The sequence below is a fragment of the Athene noctua genome, chromosome 2, assembly GCF_965140245.1.
Source record: "Athene noctua chromosome 2, bAthNoc1.hap1.1, whole genome shotgun sequence".
Classification (NCBI taxonomy): Eukaryota; Metazoa; Chordata; class Aves; order Strigiformes; family Strigidae; genus Athene; species Athene noctua.
The window spans coordinates 25,673,329-25,693,534 of record NC_134038.1 but is presented as its reverse complement, the minus strand read 5'-3'; the positions used below and the strand labels follow the sequence as shown (position 1 = coordinate 25,693,534).

At 40.7% G+C, this 20,206-nt stretch overlaps 1 protein-coding gene across 2 annotated transcripts in view; it reads left to right on the top strand.

Moving 5' to 3' along the window:
* The window catches only part of CPQ (carboxypeptidase Q), a 170,540-nt gene that overhangs the window by 46,136 nt on the left and 104,198 nt on the right, over window positions 1-20,206 (top strand). For both annotated transcript variants that reach the window (XM_074898671.1, XM_074898672.1), the window contains exon 4: window positions 18,236-18,443. In XM_074898671.1, the coding sequence (XP_074754772.1) occupies window positions 18,236-18,443 (208 nt within the window). The remainder of the gene's footprint in view (window positions 1-18,235; window positions 18,444-20,206) is intronic.

The window sequence follows — 20,206 nt, the reverse complement described above, 5'->3', positions numbered from 1 at the left end:
CTTACTTATGGCACAAAAAATTTGACTTGTGTTTTTAGGAAGTCAGAGCCAGTTATTCCACAGCTGTTGTTTAGAATTGTTTCCTAAATGTAGCCTGATGTTGATGTCCAATGGTAGAAATAATGTCTTGTGCCTTGTAAGTGTAACCATTTCAATTACTTTAATCCTTTTCTCCAGCATTGTTTTCCCCTTCAAATCCAATCACTCACTTGAGCCTCTTTCATATCATGTCCATCTTGTTGCATCAAATATTAATCCTTTGGTCTTGCCTGCAGGGGAGGGCTAAATGGTGAAAATCCTTCTCCATCTGGTTTGTTAAATGAGAGATGCCAACTCCTGTCTCTGCTCTGCCAGTGACGCCAGCTTTGATTACTTGCCTGTTGTCCTCTCCTTCAGGCACCTTATACTTCCTCTCATTTTGTTTCTATATTTAGGAGGATGGTGCAAACCTAAAGCCATAACTTCGTTCTCTTCCAACTTTCCTTTTTAAATCTGACCTTTGGTTCAGTATTTATAGATCATTCCCACATGTCATTAGCTGGGTAGGTGACTAGGGGCTGTGACTTCTGCTAAACTTTCACCATTACCTTGCTTTCTTGGTCACTTTCTGCAGTACTTCTGCATTGGCTGTCTGATACGAATATTGCAAATACTTTGTGAAACAGAGATATGTTTCTGTTCATTGTTATAAAGCAGGGTTGAGCTTTGACTGCAATTCCTAGAATTTTAATCTACTGTGATCACAAAAGAAGGAGGGAACCACATAGTTTCTGATTTACTTATTTCTATTTGGATTTCATCACTTTGTTTGCTGATAGTTGTGAAGCACACAAAGTATACCTCAAGAAGAGATATTGAAACTATTGTACCATTTAGCTCTGTAAAATCCAGATTGATTCTAGACATTTCTTCACAGGACAACAAAAGATATGTTTGTCAGACAGGGGAGAATAATCATGTGAATTAACTAAAGCCGTGGATTCTGAAGTTCCATTCATCACTCTGTCTTTTGTCCCCGTGGGATCTTGAGTAGCTCACGGTAATTTCTCTTTCCCTGTTTGCAAGCAGTGGTAATATTTTTGTGAATGTTAATTTACTGTAACATTTGTACATTGTTTATTGTAAAGAAGACAACATTACAAGTTTACTCTTCTAAACTGAATAGGTAGTCAATAGTAGATTCTGCAGTAATTTGCCTGTGCCAAACCCATAACAGTGGGTTATATAATAATACATCATGATAACCATGGATTGCTATTATGAAATAAAATGTAGTGGTTTTGATTGTTAACTTCTAGATTGAGATTTCCCATTGACCTAACAGTGATCTGTGGGAAGGCTCATGGGTGAATGACAAAGAATACAGGTCATTACCTTGGAATATCATATTTTCAAATGTAATTAGTTAAAACTGGTTGACTGTAGCTCAAAGGAATTGGATTTTGAGTTCAATCAGTAACAACTCACTATGAGAGAGCTGAAGCTGCTGGAGAGAGCATGAGGGAGCTGGAATTTCATAAAAGTACAAGGCTTTTTCTTAGTAACAGCTTTCTGTCATCAAGGACAACATGAAATTTAGAAATCAGGTCCTGGAATTCAAATGTGATTTTGCCCAAAGTCTGAGGTTTGGAAGAGTGAGCTCACAGGTGGGATGTAAGGGAGATTTTAGCTGGTTTATAATCTGTATATTGCTTGCACCTTTTCAGGGAGTAGGCTGTGATCCTTCTTTGAGGAGGGTCTGTGTCTCCAAGTATCTTTCCCCACAGTCTCCAAAGACGGAAACAACTTTCAGGGCTCCCAGTTTCAAGCTCTGAGAAGGATGCAGTTGCTGCTGTAGCCATGTAAGAATCAAAGAGATTGTGAAGGGACCAGCCATCTTGAGTTCACACTCTATCTCCAGAATTAGAGGGATCTACATTTGTGCTCAGGCCTAAAGAGCTTGAGCAGGGGTTCAACATTGTCCAGATGCAGCCAGAAGCTGGAGTCCAGAATCCTGGGCTGCAGGATTAATCTGAGAGACCATCCAAAGCAGTAACTCCACAAAACTCTGTGTTCTTTTCCTTCTTCCTTTACTTAGTTTATAATGCTGACAATCTAGGAAAACAGAAATGGTGTTCTGCAGTGTCTGAGAGAATTCTAACATTTCATTCTTGCCATAAATGTGATAGGAATAGGCATACCCATGAGAAAACTTTAGCAGAGCTACTTGGAATAATAAGTGCAACTGCAATTTATGATTTTAGAAGCACAACTGGGTTTTGGTGCCTAAAATAGGTTTCAGTCATGTAAATCTTTGTATGGTACTTCTCAGTGACAATCAGTGATGGATTCCTTTAACCCATTCCCATATAGAGCAGTACCTTTTATTCCTCAGATATTTCAATGTTACTTAGTGAAATGACTTCAGAATTAGTGAAAAGATGGCAGAATCTAGATGAATGCAAAAAGATCACAAGGAATTGGACAACACCATTGTAAAGCATCAGACTTCCAGATAATGCATGTCCGTAGAAGTTTCCTGAGAAAGGAAATGTGGTTTGACCCCAGGGGGCAACTGAGCACCACACAGCCATTGACACACCCCTTCCCTCTCAGAAGAAAATGAAGGAAAAGACTCAGGAATGGAGATAAGGATAGGTGATTCACCCATTATGGTCACAGGCAAAAGACAGACTCATTAGGGGAAGAAAAAAAACCCATATCACTTTAATTCAAACACTAACGGCAACACTACTTAACAGACAGAGTGGGACAGTGAGAAACATCACCACATCTTAAAAACACCTTCCTGCACCCCTCCCTTCTTCCCCCACCCAGTTTTGCTCCTGATGTCTCTGCTTCCTCCTTCCCCCAGCGGCACAGGGAGCAGGGAATGAGTCAGTCTGCTGCTCCTTCCTCTTCAGCAGGAAGGCTCTTCACATTTCCTCCTGCTCCAGCATGGTGTCCCTCTCACAGGAGACAGTCCTCCATGAACTTTCTCTGATGTGAGTACTTCCTGTGGGCTGCAGCCGTTCCCATGTTGCTCCATTGTGAGTCACCCCTGCAATCCTCCCAGCACCCAGCTACAACACTGAGGGTTTCTGCGCCAAGAGTCTTCTTTGGGCGCAGCTGCCTGCTCCGGTGTGGGGTCCTCCATGGGCTGCATATTGACATCTGCTCCACTGGTGACCTCCAGGGGTGGCAAGGGGGGTGGCCCTGCCATCCCACCATGGGCTGTGGGGGGTCTCTGCACCTCCCCTCCTTCCTCCTCCTTTCTTCCACTGACCTCAGTGTTCTCATAGGTGTCCTCCTTGCAACTCCTCCTCCCAGCTCCCACAGCTCCTCCTTTCAGGTTCCCCTTCTTAAACACGTTACCCCAGAGGCACAGCCACCATCACTAATTGGTTCAGCCTTGGTGCAGAGGTAGGTCCAACTTGGAGCTGGGAGAGCTTTGAGAAGCTTCTCACAGGAGGCCACTGCTGTAGCCCCCTCCCCTGCTACCAAAAGCCCTGCCACACAAACCCAGCACAGGAAAGGAGAATGCCCCTCATTCCTATGAGGATCTCCCCCATAACGTGTCTAAATTGAAACAACTAATGTAATTGGTCATGCTTTTAATACAAAATGTTTAAAATGAACAATTTAAAATACTTAGATCAGTGTCAGCTCATGATGTGATGTGCTTGGCTATATATCTGTATAAACAGAAGATATATAGAAAGAGGGTGTTGTTACTCTTAAGTCAGTCTAGCTGATTAAGGAAAATGTGATGGGATTTCAAAGCACTCAGGTCAGTTTGGTATGCTTGGATAACTGTTGGGTATTAGAGAAAGTATCTGTGAGGCTTGAAGGGATTTTTAGTCCATGTATGTTTGTGGCTGGGAGATTCTAAACACAAATACACTGTTTTTTCCACCTCCACTCAAGTTTTTCAGAAGGATGTTATAGGGTAGCAGGGAGCAGACCTGTGAGCTGGACAGCCTGGCTGTCAGGGTTTCAGAAGTAAGCTCCTAGAGGGGTCCGTCTTCACCATATGTTTGACAAATCACAGATTTCCAAGGAAGATATTTTATCAGTATTTTTGCAGCCAGGCCACTCAGTACTTTCATAGCTCTGGCAGCAAGAAGTGATACTTAGTGATTTGCAGTGTACCATGGGTCATGTCAACCATCAACTGTTCATTGCAGGTGAACAGTTCAGTGGTTGAGTCGTGGATCAAGCACTGTCCTGTTAAATCAGGAGTTTTGTTAATACTAGTATTAATCAGTTTATGGGCTACATCACAAGAGTCACCTGCAGGTCAGTGAACCTTTATCTTCATGTAGATGAAACTATTAAAAGCCCTCTTTGGGGGCTGGGTATACAAAGGCTTTGCAAGCTGCAGATGATCTTTGGGCACTTACAGAACAACTGCTTTAAACTATGTGATAAATAGTTATGAACTGAACACATTCAGAGTTGTTCTGTAGAATTCAGTATCTGTTTGTAGACAATTTAGATTTGAAACAAGTACCATTTCCAGTGAATAACTACTACGCTCACGCAGAAGTATAGTATTTTACAGAAACAGATTTTCTCGACAGCTGCAAGTTAATTCAGCCTGTGCATATTAGCTTGTAAAACACAGTTCTGCTTCTAAAATTGTATGATACATTTCTTTCTAAGTAGATACAGTTTTTAAACAGATTTTCTATGTATATTTTTCATTAAGTTATAGATATGGTCTCAGTGTTAACATTATTTATTAACCATCAGTAAGATAACTTTCCTGCACAGTGTTCTTCAGTGGGGAAAAATCATTCCTAGTTAGCATTTGAACACTGGGAACAAAATTCCCACGTTTTATTCTGTTATTGTCTTGCAGTGTTGCACTAGGTGGCTTGAGTGTTTTCGTACCTTGAACTCTATGGCTGTGGTGTGTGCACAAGTCTGTAAGTGCAGGTGACTCGCTGTATGCCCTTCCTTGTGAAGGCTGTCTGAGCAGAAGGGTGACACCCAGGACAGATGGGTTAGAAAGAAGTGGGGAAGCCTGTGGTCCCCCCCACAACAGCCCTCTTCTGGAGCTACCAGAGGTGAACTCAAGAGAGCTGTGCCATTCCCATGGCTGTCACTTTTCAGGTGGTCTGGAATCTCATCATGTACCTAAATGCAGTTCACCTGCTCCACCACCACACTTCATCTGATCTGACTGGCTGTGTGCCCGTATCTCTTGGTTAAGGTCCAAAAGCATTTATGTATTTAAATTTATGTACAGACTATAAAAGTCATGATCACTATTGTACATTCCAACAGAAGCCTCCAGCCTGCTACCTTTTTTCCAACAACATTTTCTTCAGCAACATGGATCAACTAATGAAAAGGAAAGAAAATTGTGTTGTTTCACAGTCTCTCTTCGAGCAGAGACTCTCCTAGGCACTCTTTATTAGATATTAAAGAAATCCATAAAACGTAAGAGTGGGATTGAGAGTAATCTTTTCTCTCCCCTTCAGCAGATGATGAAGGAATCAGCGTTATCTCCAGAATTAAATAGGAAGAGCACAAACCTTCAAACAATCACCAAAATATTATGAGTATATAGTATTGTCATGGTTTAAGCCCAGAGTGCACCTGAGCACCAGGCACCACTTGCTCACTCCTTCCCCCTCAGGGGTGGGGAGGAGAAAATATAAGGCTCGGGCATGGAGACAGGGAGGATTACTCACCAGTTATGGGCAAAAGATAGAAAGATCATCAATATAATTTGAACACCACTTCCACTACTACTTAATTTACCAATCAGAGTAGGACAGTGAGAAATACAACCACATCTTAAAAACACCTTCCCCCCCCTCCTCCCTTTTTCCTGGGCTCAGCTTTGCTCCTGATTTTCTCCCTTCTCCCCTGCAGTGGCACAGGGGCAGGGGATGGGGGTTGTGGTCAGGTCATCACCCATTGTTTCTGCTGCTCCTTCTTCCTTAGGGGTAGGACTCCTCACACTCTTCCCCTACTCCAGCGTGGGGTCTCTTTCACGGGAGATAGTCCTCCACAAACTTCCTCCGACATGAGTCCCTCACTATCTGCAGCTCTTCACAGACTGCCCCAGCATGGGTCCCTTCCGTGAGCTGCAGTCCTCCCAGCAACTGACTGCTCCAGTGTGGGCTTCCCTCAGAGTCCTGGCCTTCTTTGTGGGGTTCTCCATGGCCTGCAGGGGGGCATCTGCTCCACTGGTGACCTCCATGGGCTGCAGGGGGGCAGCCTGTCCTCTCACCATGGGCTGCAGGGGAGTTTCTGTCCTGGCACACCTCCCCGCCCTCTCCTCCTTTCTTCAACTGACCTCAGTGTTTGCATAGGTATCTATCTCCCTTGCAACCCTTCCCCTCAGGTTCCCTTTCTTACCTTATGAGAGTTGAGTTATGATCCCAGAGGTGCAGCCACTGTTGCTAACTGTCTCAGCCTTGGCCAGAAGTGGGTCTGATTTGGAGCTTGGGTGAGCTTCAAGAAGCTTCTCACAGGAACCACCTCTGTAGCCCCCTCCCACACCACCAAAACCCCTGCCATACAAACCCAGCATAAGTATGTATTGAAGAGCACAGCAAACTTAGTATCTAAAACGAAACAGTGACAAACTGTTGCCATTTGACAGTTATTTCTTTTTTCCTTTTGAGGAAGGAAAATTACTTCAATTCTCAAGTCTTAACTATTTTCTTGGGAAACCCCTACATTCATTTCCTCACGGCAGCTGCTGTGTACTGGGTGTTCTTCCCGGACGCTCCCAAAGAAACCAGGAGCACAGGAAGATCCCCAGAACTGATTTCAATCATTCTCCCAACTGTGGTTTGGACTGGAAAGATTTTTTTTTTCAGCCTGACACTCTTCATTTCCCAGACACAACACTAATTGCCAAGAAAGGAGCTGTTCAGAGGAAATATGTACCTATTGGGACATTTTGTATTTCATCTGATGTAGATTATGAAGCTTTTGGGAGAATCTGCCACAGTCAACAAATACAGCTGGGGAAAGAATGCTCACGCTTGGCATGACATGTTGCTGTGCTGCTCAATATTTAGTCCTAGTCCACAGGAGTTATTATAATGTTATAATAAGCTTTAAAAATATATTCTGTTGCTAAAAGGAATTTTTCTGTTTACAGTGGATCTCATATTTGAGATTGAAAAAATCAGGTTGTATATGTAACTTTGGAGCAACAGGCAAGACTTGACTGAGTTTTGAAAATAAAAACATACCACTTTATTGGAGAATTTTACCAAATCACTGTAATACACTATTAGATAAAGTATCCTTATTGCTTACGTTGTATTTGACATTGTGTGAGTGTCATTGTATAATGTGTGAGAGACGAGAAACCAGGCCTGTGAGAAAGACAAACTAAGACAAACAACCTGGGAAAGCAAAAGTTGAGACTGATTGAAGAAATGCCTCAAACACTCGCAAGACAAAACTATGAGTCACAGGGTGCATTCTGTGGAGGCCGAAGCTGATAATGCTCTCCCATGTAGCTGGGGGAGAGAGCCCTGTGGAGACAGGATGGCTCTCCTCTGGGGTACCTGGGCAAATTTCAAGGGCCATGTGTCTGGTGAATGAACTTTGCTTCATTATCCACGAAATGCATATTAAAGTTGACACCCCTCAGTACGCTAACAAGGGCTGTCATGATCATGCTAATGACATCATCCCATGAAACACCTTACCCATCCCTGTACATGGGATACGTAGGTCTGTGGGTCGACCTAGGGGACGGACCCAAGGAAAGTAGGTATAAATCAAAGGGGGGAAGAAAGGGCTCTCTCTCTCTCTCTCTGCCTCTCTCCCTGCCCCCCATCCATCTGGAGAAAGCAATGAAGTGAAGAAGACGGATGCCAGTGAAAAAGACGGCCGCCTCCTGGAACCCTCGCCGGCGGGATCAGCGCAGGAACCCAGACCAGTGATCCGTATTTCCCCATTCCCTCTATCTCCCTATTTTCCTTTTTCTATTAAGAAATGCAAAGCATATTATGTTGCTCACCACAATTTGCTATATACTTAGCCAATTATCGTGTGTTCAATTAGTACATTGTAGGTGGTTAATAAATGCTTGAACTTGGAGACTTGTTGTCCGCTCCAATTGGGGATTTGTGAACCTGAGTCACTTGTTCCCCTTGTCTGAGCGGGACGTGACAATATGTGAACTAGATAAGCAAATATAATGATCAGGTGATGTTAAAATAATTCCTTTTGTGTTGCACTACTAAAATCTCTCACTTGAGGGGGAAAATAACTGGCACCCCCTCTGTATTAATTTTACTAACATACTTTTTATTCTCTTGACCTGAAATTTTTTTTCTTTTACTTAAACAGTAAATATGCTGTTTAATAGAACATCAAAAAGGAGTTTAATATTCTACAGAAATCAGATCTTTGGGAGCAAAAGAAGCATTCATGTAGTGAAGATGATTCAGAGTTTCAGTGTTCTTCAGCAAATATAGGGGCTCACCCAGACAGGTGTCTTGCAGTGTCTTTTGTTTTGCTCACTGCTTGAGACTGAATCTGGTCAGGCCTTTTGCTCTTGTCATATCCAGTCAGTTTTTAAAGACATTTTTTCTTCCCCCTTCTGTTGAAATTAATGGAAGATTTGCCACTGATTTTTAGTGGAAACAGGGTTATACTCATAAACATCAGAAAAGATGACTGGATTTCTCCATTTCCTCACTTCTATTTCACTGCTGAGATTTATTTCCATGCTGTCTATGGTGGTAATGCCTAAGTTATTCTACTGTCTATCTTTTTTCTTTTAGAAGCTTGCCGTTTTTATCCATCTTTGGTGCAAAGATACTGTTCTTTCTCATGCTGTCTTCAGAGACTTGTTTCCCCTCTATCATTCCCATTCCTACCTTGTGGATTTTCCTTATCTTACTCTATGCACTTTAAAAAATGTATCTCCATGAGGCTTTGTTTGCATTGCCCCAACCTATTGTAGGGAAAATATATTCCTAAATATGTATGAGTTTAAGATAGGTTTGTATTTCAGTTTTTTTATGGAGGACAGTGTCCAAAGAATGTACTGCTCTGAATGGTGTGTGGCATGGAGAAGGAAGGGAAGAAGAAAAGCTCCATCTACACCCTCTTCTGTAAGTTTGAAACTTTCCCCTGCCTTCTTTAAGACTTAGCTCCCCTCTATTTAATTCTATGGTCAGCTGATAAAAAGAAGTTTTGTGGTGGGTAAGACCAGTATCCTCCATCCCTAACCTTTTCTTTAGCTCACTGAAAGTGTTGGCTCTGTGTTACCCTCTACCATGGCCATCCTTCAAAAGGAGGAGGAACCTCTTTGTACTGTCCCATAATATACTGTATTCAATGCCAGAGGAGGCTAAAGTTTCTGGAGTGACTTAATGCATAGGCCTGTGTATGGGAGAGCTTGACCTTCCCTGCTACTTACTGCCTACAGTGAAGCAGTCTTGTAAGCACTGATAGAGTGATTGATCCTACCCTAAAAGTTCTGCTGCCTCCTCACACCTGTTTGTGCCTGATAATTTTAGTGTAAGAATTCATTATCAATAATAACAAACATCATTGAATGGACGTGGTACAAAGACCAGATCAATATTCTAGACAGCTAGCTGTTTAATAGTTTCCTTATGTGTTGGTAGCCTTGTGATGCCTCTTTGTCTAATTCTCTGCCTTCTAAATAAAGAAAATGTGGGGTTATTGTTATTTGGTTTTGGGCTTTTTGTTTGGATTTATTTATATCATTTCTGTAGGTATAAAATATAACATCTGCTTCCAGTGAGTTTTTTTTTTAATTTGTCCTGTGTGTTCACTAGTCTCTGGTGATAGAGGGGTCACTGAAGATACAAACATGGCTTCTGCTTAAGGCTGAGAAGCCAGGAGTTCAACAAAAAATAAAAAGAAACCCCATAAAGCCAGAAGCCTTGCAGCTGCTGGCAATTAGGACTGTCAGTGGCGTTCCCTCCAGGAGCCCTCTGCTAACATACCTATGGTAGTGTGCAGCAGGCAGCTGCGTTCTCACAAGGCTGGGATGTAAACACAGGAGGAGGGAGCTTGGTTGTTCATAGTGAGCAAAAGGAGGCCAAACAGGTGTATGACTTAAATGGTTCCCTCAAGCTATTGTCAGCTGCTGGAGAGTCATCCTTATGTCTATAAGATGCAGAAAGTTTCTTTTTCAGTTGAAGAGCAGCTGATGCAAGTCTCTGTTTCCTACAGACATTTGGAAAGAATTGTGCAGGCTTTTCTACTTTCCCAACAGTTGGATAGTCCCCAGGTGGAATTCATTGGACTTGCTTCATTTGATCATTTTACCATTCACAGTTCTCTTCTGCTTCTTGTTTGACAAACCATGTCTAATCTGCTCTGTTTTTTAAAAACTTCTGTGGTGATCATAGAATTCCCTTGGTGCATGTGGTACTGAATATTATAATGAAATACAAACATATATGTGTTAGTTGCATTCTGTAGCCTAGCATGTATGTAATTGCACCAAAGCTACTATGCTTGTTTGGTAAAACCTAAGTTTAATGACCGCCTAGCACTGATTAGATGTAGTTTTCTAAATGGCAATTTAAATGGAGTCCATGTGGTAGCAGAGTAATGGTGTAATGTTTTCCAAAAGGAGTTTTGCTTGATAAGGCCAGTAGTTTCAGGAGTCTCTCTTACACTTCTTTACATTTGTGCAGATTCCACATCAATTACAGGTTGGTACAAAGTAATCTGAAAGACACTGTATAACTAGACTCCAAATATTATATCCTTGGTAGCAGACTACTATATTATTTAATTCTATATTTGTATCACATCGTATTTTTGCTCCTTAGTTTCTTAAAATTTTCTGTGCATATTCATATTTTGTTTCAAATTTAGCAGTCTTGCTATTATTTCGATTTACTATAAACCAACAAATCAAATTCTACAGTCAATATAAGAAACAAACAAAGCAAGAGAATCTTGGGACAAATGATGTGAGAAACACAGAATTAGGCTGAATTTATTTCCTTTATATTTTGCCAAGTGGCTGTAAATGGGGAACAGTCTTGATTTTATTTTTAAAGACCTTATTCTTCTGAGAAGATTAATAATACGTTTGGCATTTTGACTAATTTTGTTACAATTTGGCCTCTCTATCCAGATAATGGTGAGAATTTTGAAAGCATGTACACAGTCTGAGTGCACACAAGGAGAAGTTTTGTTTTGTAAGGGCTTTATGGTGCTGAAAAAGGGGATTTTCTTGAGTGGAGTTCAGCCCTTGCCATGCTGCTCGTGATGAAGAGAAAGATACAGGAGTGAGGCACTCACGAGTAGATACTCTCCAGAGCTAAGCGTGAGATGTAGTTTCCCTTCTGTTTTGCTACAGGATGTTCCATCACCCCTTTAAAGTGCGAAACTTTGTATGTGAGAGGGGTTTCTGTGATATGTAGAATATACAAGTGAAAAAACAGAACCAAGCTTTGAGGAGGATGTGAGCCTGTAACCAAGAGTTAAGGCTGTGATCTTGCTATGGGTGTAGCTAGTGATGAACATAGTCATGGTTCCATTCAGGAATCTATTTTATTATTTCGGTCAATAACAAACTAGCTGACCTGATATGAATGTTTAGTTTACATGTGGTTGATACAGTGACTATGGCATGCGTCCTGTAGAAAATTTGAGGTCATGTATGTAATTAGTGTCTCACAATGTGTTTGTGTGAGTAAACTAAAGATACTTGAACATTCATTTTGTATTTCCCAACCCTAGATTGCTTTATGAGGTTGGTGTGAAATTGGGGGGGGGGTGGGGGGGTGGTGTATACGCATTATGGCTGAAGTAAATCTTTGTAAGCTTTCATATAATCAAGTTTTGTTTTATTTTAATTTTAGTCATGTTAGAGTTCTTGTAATGTCATGCTACTTCTCCTTTTAGGAGATTGCTATCTTTCCCTGAGGCTTCAGCTGGAGATGTGTTTTCCATCAGAGCATCCTGTTTAGCTTGAAGCACTAGTTATTACACAGTTTATTTGTCCTTGGGCATTTTAGCTTATCTTAGAGGTAAGAGTTGGTAGTCCAGGCATGAAGTAATGAAGCATGCAAAATCAGCTACCACTGTAAGAAGAGTTAGAACTGACCTGACACCAGAAGTACATCTTTTCATTCATGCCTTTTAATTTATCCACATTTGGTCATTTTATTCATAAGAGAAGCTAACTAGCTCCCTCTCGACTTTTTTATCTTTCACCCTTTTCTGTAAGGTGTGAACCACATCTGTTTCTTACGAGTCATTTGACATGCACTTCTAACAGAGAAAATGCTCTATTTTTTGGAGCCTTTCCTCTGCTTTGTTATTTGTACTGTGATACTTCTCTTAAATACTTTCCAAGATGGGAAATCTAGGGGTTTATCCAAAGCAAAGCACAACCACTTTATTTATCTGAATCTTGTCAGCTGTTGAACAGTAATGTCAAGACCAAATGATAATGAGTTTTTATTAATATTAGTAGGTTTATAAAGGATTAATCTAGTGAGACATGTTCAATTTTTAAAGTAGTTTAAATATGGAGAAGAGGTGATCCAGTAGATCTAAAATCAGAAGAACAGGTACTTTTGTTAAATAAATTTAAAAAAAAAGAACCTCCTACCCCCTCTCCTTTACTAAACACCAAACTATGGTATTGGAGTATGGGTATATTAGATATTAAATAGCCTAATTACCCTTAAAGTTTTGCAAAATTAATTCAGGCTTTGCTGGATGACAACATTTTCAGAGAGAGTATGGATTTGAAGCAGCAGAAGCTGACATCAGTGCCAGGTGTTAGTGGGAAACACCAAGGGTGCACCTCACTTGCCTGTAGGTGCCAATGTTGCAAAGATGAATGCTGATTCTGAGTTGCTTTGTGATCTCTCAAGCTGGTCCTATGTGATGCTTTTCTTTCTTTTCTTTTCAAAGAGCAGGGAATGGTAAATGCAAGTCGTTTGTGGGTTGTTTTTTTGGGGGGTTTTGGGTGGGTTTTTTTTTTTTTTTTTTTGTATAATCCTTTTTCTTTAGCAAGAATAGCCACAAAGTTGCAAAGTTGTGTTTGTTCAGACTCAGTGAAAAAAAAAAAGTCTTCCTTGCCCACAAGTACCAAAATTCTTTCTCCAGAACTACATCCTCTTCTCTATGTTTTCAGCCAGACTCAGGACTGCTTTACTCCATCTTCATCTGTTGTGCAGTCTCCTTGTAATTTGTTTTTTATTTTGTTTAGTTGATTCTTGCCTAGGTCCTGCCATATGGTCAGGAGGCTTTCCAGTTTTTGGTTATCTCTGCATAAAGGAGGCTTAATTTACATAGAAATTTTTTGTTGTAGTCTTTGACACTTTGTTAAGCAATTTATTACATAGCTATACTTAACACATGGTGTGTTTTGCACACATGTAAACTTTAATCAGGTATATCCCAGGGTGCTTAGTGTCTGCCACAAATGTTTTCTATGCGAGTTCATCTTGTAGCGTTAGGAATTTTCAGTACTGTGATATTGCCTTGTGCCTTCATACTGGTAATGCTTAGGGTCCATTTCCCTTTTTGTAGCAATAATTTGGACAGTCATCCATTCCCTTCAGGTCCCGGATCGTCTGAACAGTTGCTGGCTCTGCCTGCCTGTGCCCAAATGTCTTAATTTGAGTAGCTGGGTTTACCTTAATAATTTTGGCAAAATAGTAGTTTGAGCATTAAAATGGCCAGACTACCAGGTGACTTAAGGGTTTATTTTTTGGGGTAGCTGGGGTAAATTTTGTACCTGCAAGTGTTCATTCATTTGGGGTGTGTAAGCATGCATGCATCTCCGTGTGTTGTCAGAAGCTTTATTCACAGTTGTGGTGGAGTGTCGGGATTGAGCATCCAAAAGAAATGTAATTGGTACTTACATTGGGGAAACAAATACAGTTTTAGGGGTTTCTTTTGTAGGGCATCTGGGAAATAACAAGGAAAGTAAAATCAATACAGGTAGTAATAAAACTTGAATTACTGCAGTTCAGTGTTACGGCATGTTAGTACTAAGAGGTAATCTTGCCAGAAGACACAGGTGAATAGATTAATTTAAAATGAGCAGAAACTGCTTCTGCTCAGTTGTTGTATGTAGGGGGTTTTTTGAACATTAATACATGCAATTGTAATATCTCATTTTTGTCAGTGTGTTATTTTATGGTTTTTGGAAAGTCTTCTGGTTAACATGCTGGGTATATCCCCAAACATTCAAAGAATTATTAAACATGCAGCAAATTGTCGCACTTTAAAAGTGGGGGTGAGGGGGCCATCTTTTTTTTTTACAGGGACAGAGGGAAAGAAAAAAATATATAAGATCTGAATTTATAAGTCTACATGAGTTTATCCATTTGGGGGGGATTATGTGGCACAAGAGATTCTGAGCACCAGGGTAACTGTTATTTCAAAGGTGGGTTATGTGTCACCCAACCTGCAAAGCTGATGAGGAGAAGGGGCACCAGCCTTTGCAAGAGGTTCAGCCGTAAACAACTGGGAGCAATAATTTTCTAAACTGTTGCCACCTAATAAACAGATCTGTCTGCACTCTGAAGCAGCTCCCATAAGACCTCTGTAGCTGATTTTTAGTATTTTCTTTTAAAATAAATGTTTATACATATCTGCTCAGTGGGTTACGTTATTGATTATGACTTGTTGAGAAGGATTTATTCTTCTAAAGAAATAGAACTGAATAATCTCTCCCATTTTACCTAATCTGTATCCTTACAAAGTGTATTTATTCCTTCTTCCTCACCACATCTCCTCCAGGAATTAAAAATCCCCCCAATTTTTTTTTTTTATATATATATTTTTTAAATGTATAAAAATATGTGCCTGCTACTGTAAGTAGGCTCACAGATGAAGATTTTCACATATTGGACATGGTTCTGGGTAGCTGGCTCTGGGTGGCCCTGCTTGAGCAGGAGGGTTGGATCAGATGACCTCCAGAGGTCCCTGCCAACATCAACTGTTCTGAGATTGTTATTAATGTATAGATAAATAGTACTAAAATCTGTAACAGCTGATGTGAAGAATGTCTAATCTGGTTTGAAAGCTTCAACTCTAGCTTTTCTTCATAGGGTAACATTGTAGATAAAGGTGATTTAGCTTTAGATATTTCCTTCAGAAACTTAATTCACTGGCATTTTGCTGTTAAAGTCAGAATTTAGTATCTGAGACAAATACACAAATAGTATATTCATAATAATATTGAAGAAGCCTCTAGATGGCTGAATATTTTATGTATTTTGAAAACATCTCTGGAGCAGTGACTGAAATGTGAGAATTACAAAGTAGACCTGGAATAAAGGGTTGCAGATGTATATTATTTCATTTTACAGATTTTCTGCAGAGGATGGCCAGTACTAGAGAGCTGCTTATTCAGAGTTTTACCCTAATATTTCCATGCGCAGTACTAAGCTTATTTTAGGATTTAGGACATGTATACCAGTCAGTTTATGGTCATTACTGCGGTATCAGAATGGTTCTCAAAGTGTTCATCGTGTCTGTCCTCTTGAAACAAAGAGTATTTTTATTCCATTTTTTCCTGTCTGTGAAACAGCAAGTATTTTTATTCCCATTTTACAAGTGGGAAATGAAGGCAATGAATGATTTAATATTGGGAATATTTGCAAATTTGGGCACACATGTAGATTCTGATTTCTCCTTTTTTTTCCCACACGTGTTTTTTTCTGAAATATCTGGCTTTATATACAACTTCACTTTAAAAGTGTTGACTTCAGCTGCAGCTGTAATGCTCGGTACTTCTCAAAGTCCAAAGATCTCAACAGAAGCATCAGAAAATTAGAAATATGTAAATAATGGCCAAATGTGAAAAAACATTGAAGGAACTTGCTGAGGAACTTGTCCATTCCTTTTTAGCGATCTTGTGATGTCAGGTGTGGAATCACTCTTTCCAGTTAGTTCTGCAAGCAATGATAGTGGATGGAGTCTCTGGAAGGAAAATAATAGCATTAAATAGTCAAACAAAATAGTAATTAAATAGAAACTGTTTGCAGCTTTCTGAGAGGAAAGAAGTCACTCTATATCGCAGGTGAATGTCAGATGAATTTTGTGATTATTTTAATTTTTTTTCCTTTTTTTTTTTCATTTCCACAAGACATAGCTATTCCTAAGTGGAAGACAGTGAACCCTTACATCTAGTGGTGCATATTTTTCTTCTTTGCATAATTTGGGTAAAGTTAATTGTATTTTTTTCTTTTTAGTTTTGTCTACTTGAAATCTCAAGTGTACTGAGAACAAATAAATGTATATTTTTTAAATAGTCTTGTCTTATTTTTTCCTGAAATTTCTCATATTAGTGCTCTTTGAAATAAATCTCCAGTCTGATGTTGAAGGAGTTGAAGTAGTGAATTTCAGTTTCATTACTTGTCATAGGACAAAAAACGCACTTCTTATGAACTGTTCACTTACTGGCATTTCATTGCTTTTCTTCCTGATAAAGCAATGAAGGAAGTGTGGTATCAGAGCATTTACTGCTGTAATGTCAAAACATGGCAATGACCTAAATAAAGCTTACATAGAATAGCTTTCCAGACATACAGAATGGTAAGTCAGATATTCTGATTAGTATGAAAACACTTGATGTCTTTTATCAAAAGGGACCAGATGGGTTACACCCAAGGGTGCTGAGGGAGTTGTCAGATGTGCTCGCCAAGCCACTGTCCATGATTTACCTGAAATCATGGCTCACTGGGGAGGTCCCATTGGACTGGAGGGTGGCAAATGTGACACCCAGCTACAAGAAGGGCAGAAAGGACAATCCAGGAAACTATAGACCTGTCAGTCTGACCTTGGTGCCAGGGAAGGTCATGGAGCAGGTCATCTTGGGTGCCATTAAAAGTCATATAATGGACAACCAGGGGATCAGGCCTAGTCAGCATGGGTTTATGAAAGGCAGGTCCTGCCTGACAAACGTGATCTCCTGCTATGACAAGGCGACCTGCTTATTGGATGAGCAAAAGGCTGTGGATGTTGTTTACCTTGACTTTAGTAAGACCTTTGACACTGTTTCCCACAGCATCCTCCTAATAAAACTGGCTGCTCGAGGCTTGGATGGGCACAGACTTCGCTGGGTAAAAAACTGGCTGGATGGCCGAGCCCAAAGAGTTGTGGTGAACGGAGTTAAATCCGGTTGGCGGCCGGTCACGAGTGGTGTCCCCCAGGGCTCGGTTTTGGGGCCACTCCTGTTTAACATCTTTATTGATGATCTAGACGAGGGGATCGAGTGGACCCTCAGTGAGTTTGCAGATGACACCAAGTTGGTGGGTGTTGATCTGCTCGAGGGTAGGGAGGCTCTGCAGAGAGACCTGGACAGGCTGGAGCCATGGGCTGAGGCCACCTGGAGGAGTTTCACTAAGGCCAAATGCCGGGGGCTGCCCTTGGGCCACAACAACCCCCAGCAGCGCTACAGGCTTGGGGAGGAGTGGCTGGAGAGCTGCCAGTCAGAGAGGGACCTGGGGGTGCTGATTGACAGCTGGCTGAACAGGAGCCAGCAGTGTGCCCAGGGGGCCAAGAAGGCCAATGACATCCTGGCTTGTGTCAGCAATAGCGTGGCCAGCAGGGACAGGGAAGGGATCTGACCCCTGTACTCGGCACTGGTGAGGCCGCCCCTCGATTCCTGTGTTCAGTTTTGGGCCCCTCACTACACAAAGGACATTGAATGACTCGAGCGTGTCCAGAGAAGGGCAACGTAGCTGGTGCAGGGTCTGGAGCACAGGTCGTACGGGGAGCGGCTGAGGGAACTGGGGGTGTTTAGTCTGGAGAAGAGGAGGCTGAGGGGAGACCTCATCGCCCTCTACAGCTGCCTGAAAGGAGGTTGCAGAGAGCTGGGGATGAGTCTCTTTAACCAAGTAACAAGCGACAGGACAAGAGGGAATGGCCTCAAGTTGCACCAGGGAAGGTTTAGACTGGATATTAGGAAGCATTTCTTTCCAGAATGGGTTGTTAGGCGTTGGAATGGGCTGCCCAGGGAGGTGGTGGAGTCCCCATCCCTGGAGGTGTTTAAGGGTAGAGTTGACATAGTGCTGAGGGATATGGTGTAGTTGGGAACTGTCAGTGTTAGTTTAATGTTTGGACTGGATGATCTACAAGGTCTTTTCTAACCTAGACGATTCTGTGATTCTGTGAAAAATAGTAAATATATCCTTTTTGAGAGTCTGTTGGGGATGGTAGTGGAAGTATTCTTTTTAATAAGTCTGTAATAATGATGACAACTTACAGAGCTAAGTTGTTAACACTTTTTTTCTTTTCATAGCCCACATACTGGGTGGCAGAATTACCAGTCTGATGTACCCTGGATTCCCACTGCTTGCATCTCTGTGGAAGATGCTGAAATGATGTCACGAATGTCTTTCCGGGGCACTAAGATCGTTGTGCACCTGAAGATGGGGGCTAAGACCTATCCAGACTCTCCTTCCTTTAACACTGTGGCAGAGATAGTTGGAAGCAAGTACCCAGAGCAGGTGAGTGAGAATATACAAAAAGAAACTTATTTTGTTCTTGAAAAATGGAAAAAAACAAATCCAAAGAACAGGTAAGAAATCCCTCTAACGAATAACTCTAGTTCATCTTCTCTTCTACATTTCAGACATCTCAGCTTTTCAGTCTTTTTCATGTAGCAGGTTTGAATCCACCAGGCTTGGTTTTAACATACTATCTATTTTAAATAACTGTAAGAATTACGGTGTTATAAGAAGAGGAAATTCAACTAAACTATACACAGTTTAACCTCCTCCTTTTTGTTTCCCTGGTTTAAAGCTCACTTTATATAATACCATCTGCATTGGCTTACATAGAATTGTGTATGTAAGCAGAAGTGAAATCCTAACACTGTAACTAATACAGTTAATGTTTTACAAGTGGTAAATTAAAGTTGCCATAATGATTTGTGCTTGGAGTTTACTTATTGTTCTGTTAATAATCTTCAAGTGATTTCTTGATCAGGCAAATAAACCAGGTTCTGCTGTCCAGGAATAAAATTGTTTGCCTGAGTTTTTTGTCAAATGTAAAAGTGAATGCAGGACGTCAGTTTAACTTTCTTGGAGAAGTTTTTTCATGCGCAAATCATTGCTGTGTTTAGCAGGAGTTGTATGTGGTTAGTGTGGAGGAATAAACCAGCTGCACAAAAAAGTATCTGCAAATTCTTATTAAACACTAGTTAATCTTAAATTGTTGGTTTTCATTTTAAGACTTTTCTTTTTGCTTTCTCTTTTCTTCCAACTTGTTGCCAAAAATCATACAAATCAAATTCATGGTGCTGAAGGATTTGTGCCTGGTATGAAATCTTCTATGTCAGCTTACAACATGGAATGATTTTTCTGGCATTATGGTTTATTGTGAAAATGCTGATGCAACCTCAATTACAGCAGCACTAGAAATTACTGCTAAAGTACATCTACTGAGCCATGATTATTTTTTAAACGTTGTCATTTTAAAACTTCAGTGGAAAATAAGAATTACTATCTCTGTCCGTTAAACCAGGTATAGCTCTTAAAGATTTTCTCTTTTCTGAGATGGTAGTTCTGTAGCTCTGGCTTGTGATGTCTAGAGATCCTCAGTGTTAGCATGAATGTACAGTTTCAGAGGCTTGATTGCTGGACAGGGAAAAAGTAACTACCTGCTTGGTTTACATACCATCACCTGTGAGTCTAGCTTCATGAAACATGTATTTACCAAGTTAAAGACAATGCCCCAACTTCTAAGTTAGGGTACAGTTAATTTAGTTTTATGTCATCTGAATTTTTTACCATGCTTCTAACAAGCTAATAGGCTATCTTTGTTGAATTATGTTTGCTGTATTTCAGAATTCGACATTTCAATTCAGGTTATGAAGTGTCCAAATGTAACCTTCAAAGATGTGTTAAGGTGCTTGCCTGTACTTGATTTTCTCCTTGCTGTTCTACTCTGTTTCTTTAAGCAATGAAATGGGTTGGGATCTCTTCACTTCTTCCACTGAGAAGCTCAGGTTTTTGAAACACTGGGTAAAGACTTATTTACAAGCCCCCTGCTGATGTTAATGGGAGTGGTAGTGGACACACTTTGAAAATGTAACCAAGAAACAGAAAAATAAAACAAGTGAATGTTTAGGTTTTTTAGTACTCAGTTCCTCATAGAGCCTTAATGGATGCTTCACCACGCTCATTCCACTGCGTTACTCCGGTAAAAATGGGAACCATCTAGCTATTTAGGCAATAAAATACATTGCAGACCCAGACTCTTACAATGC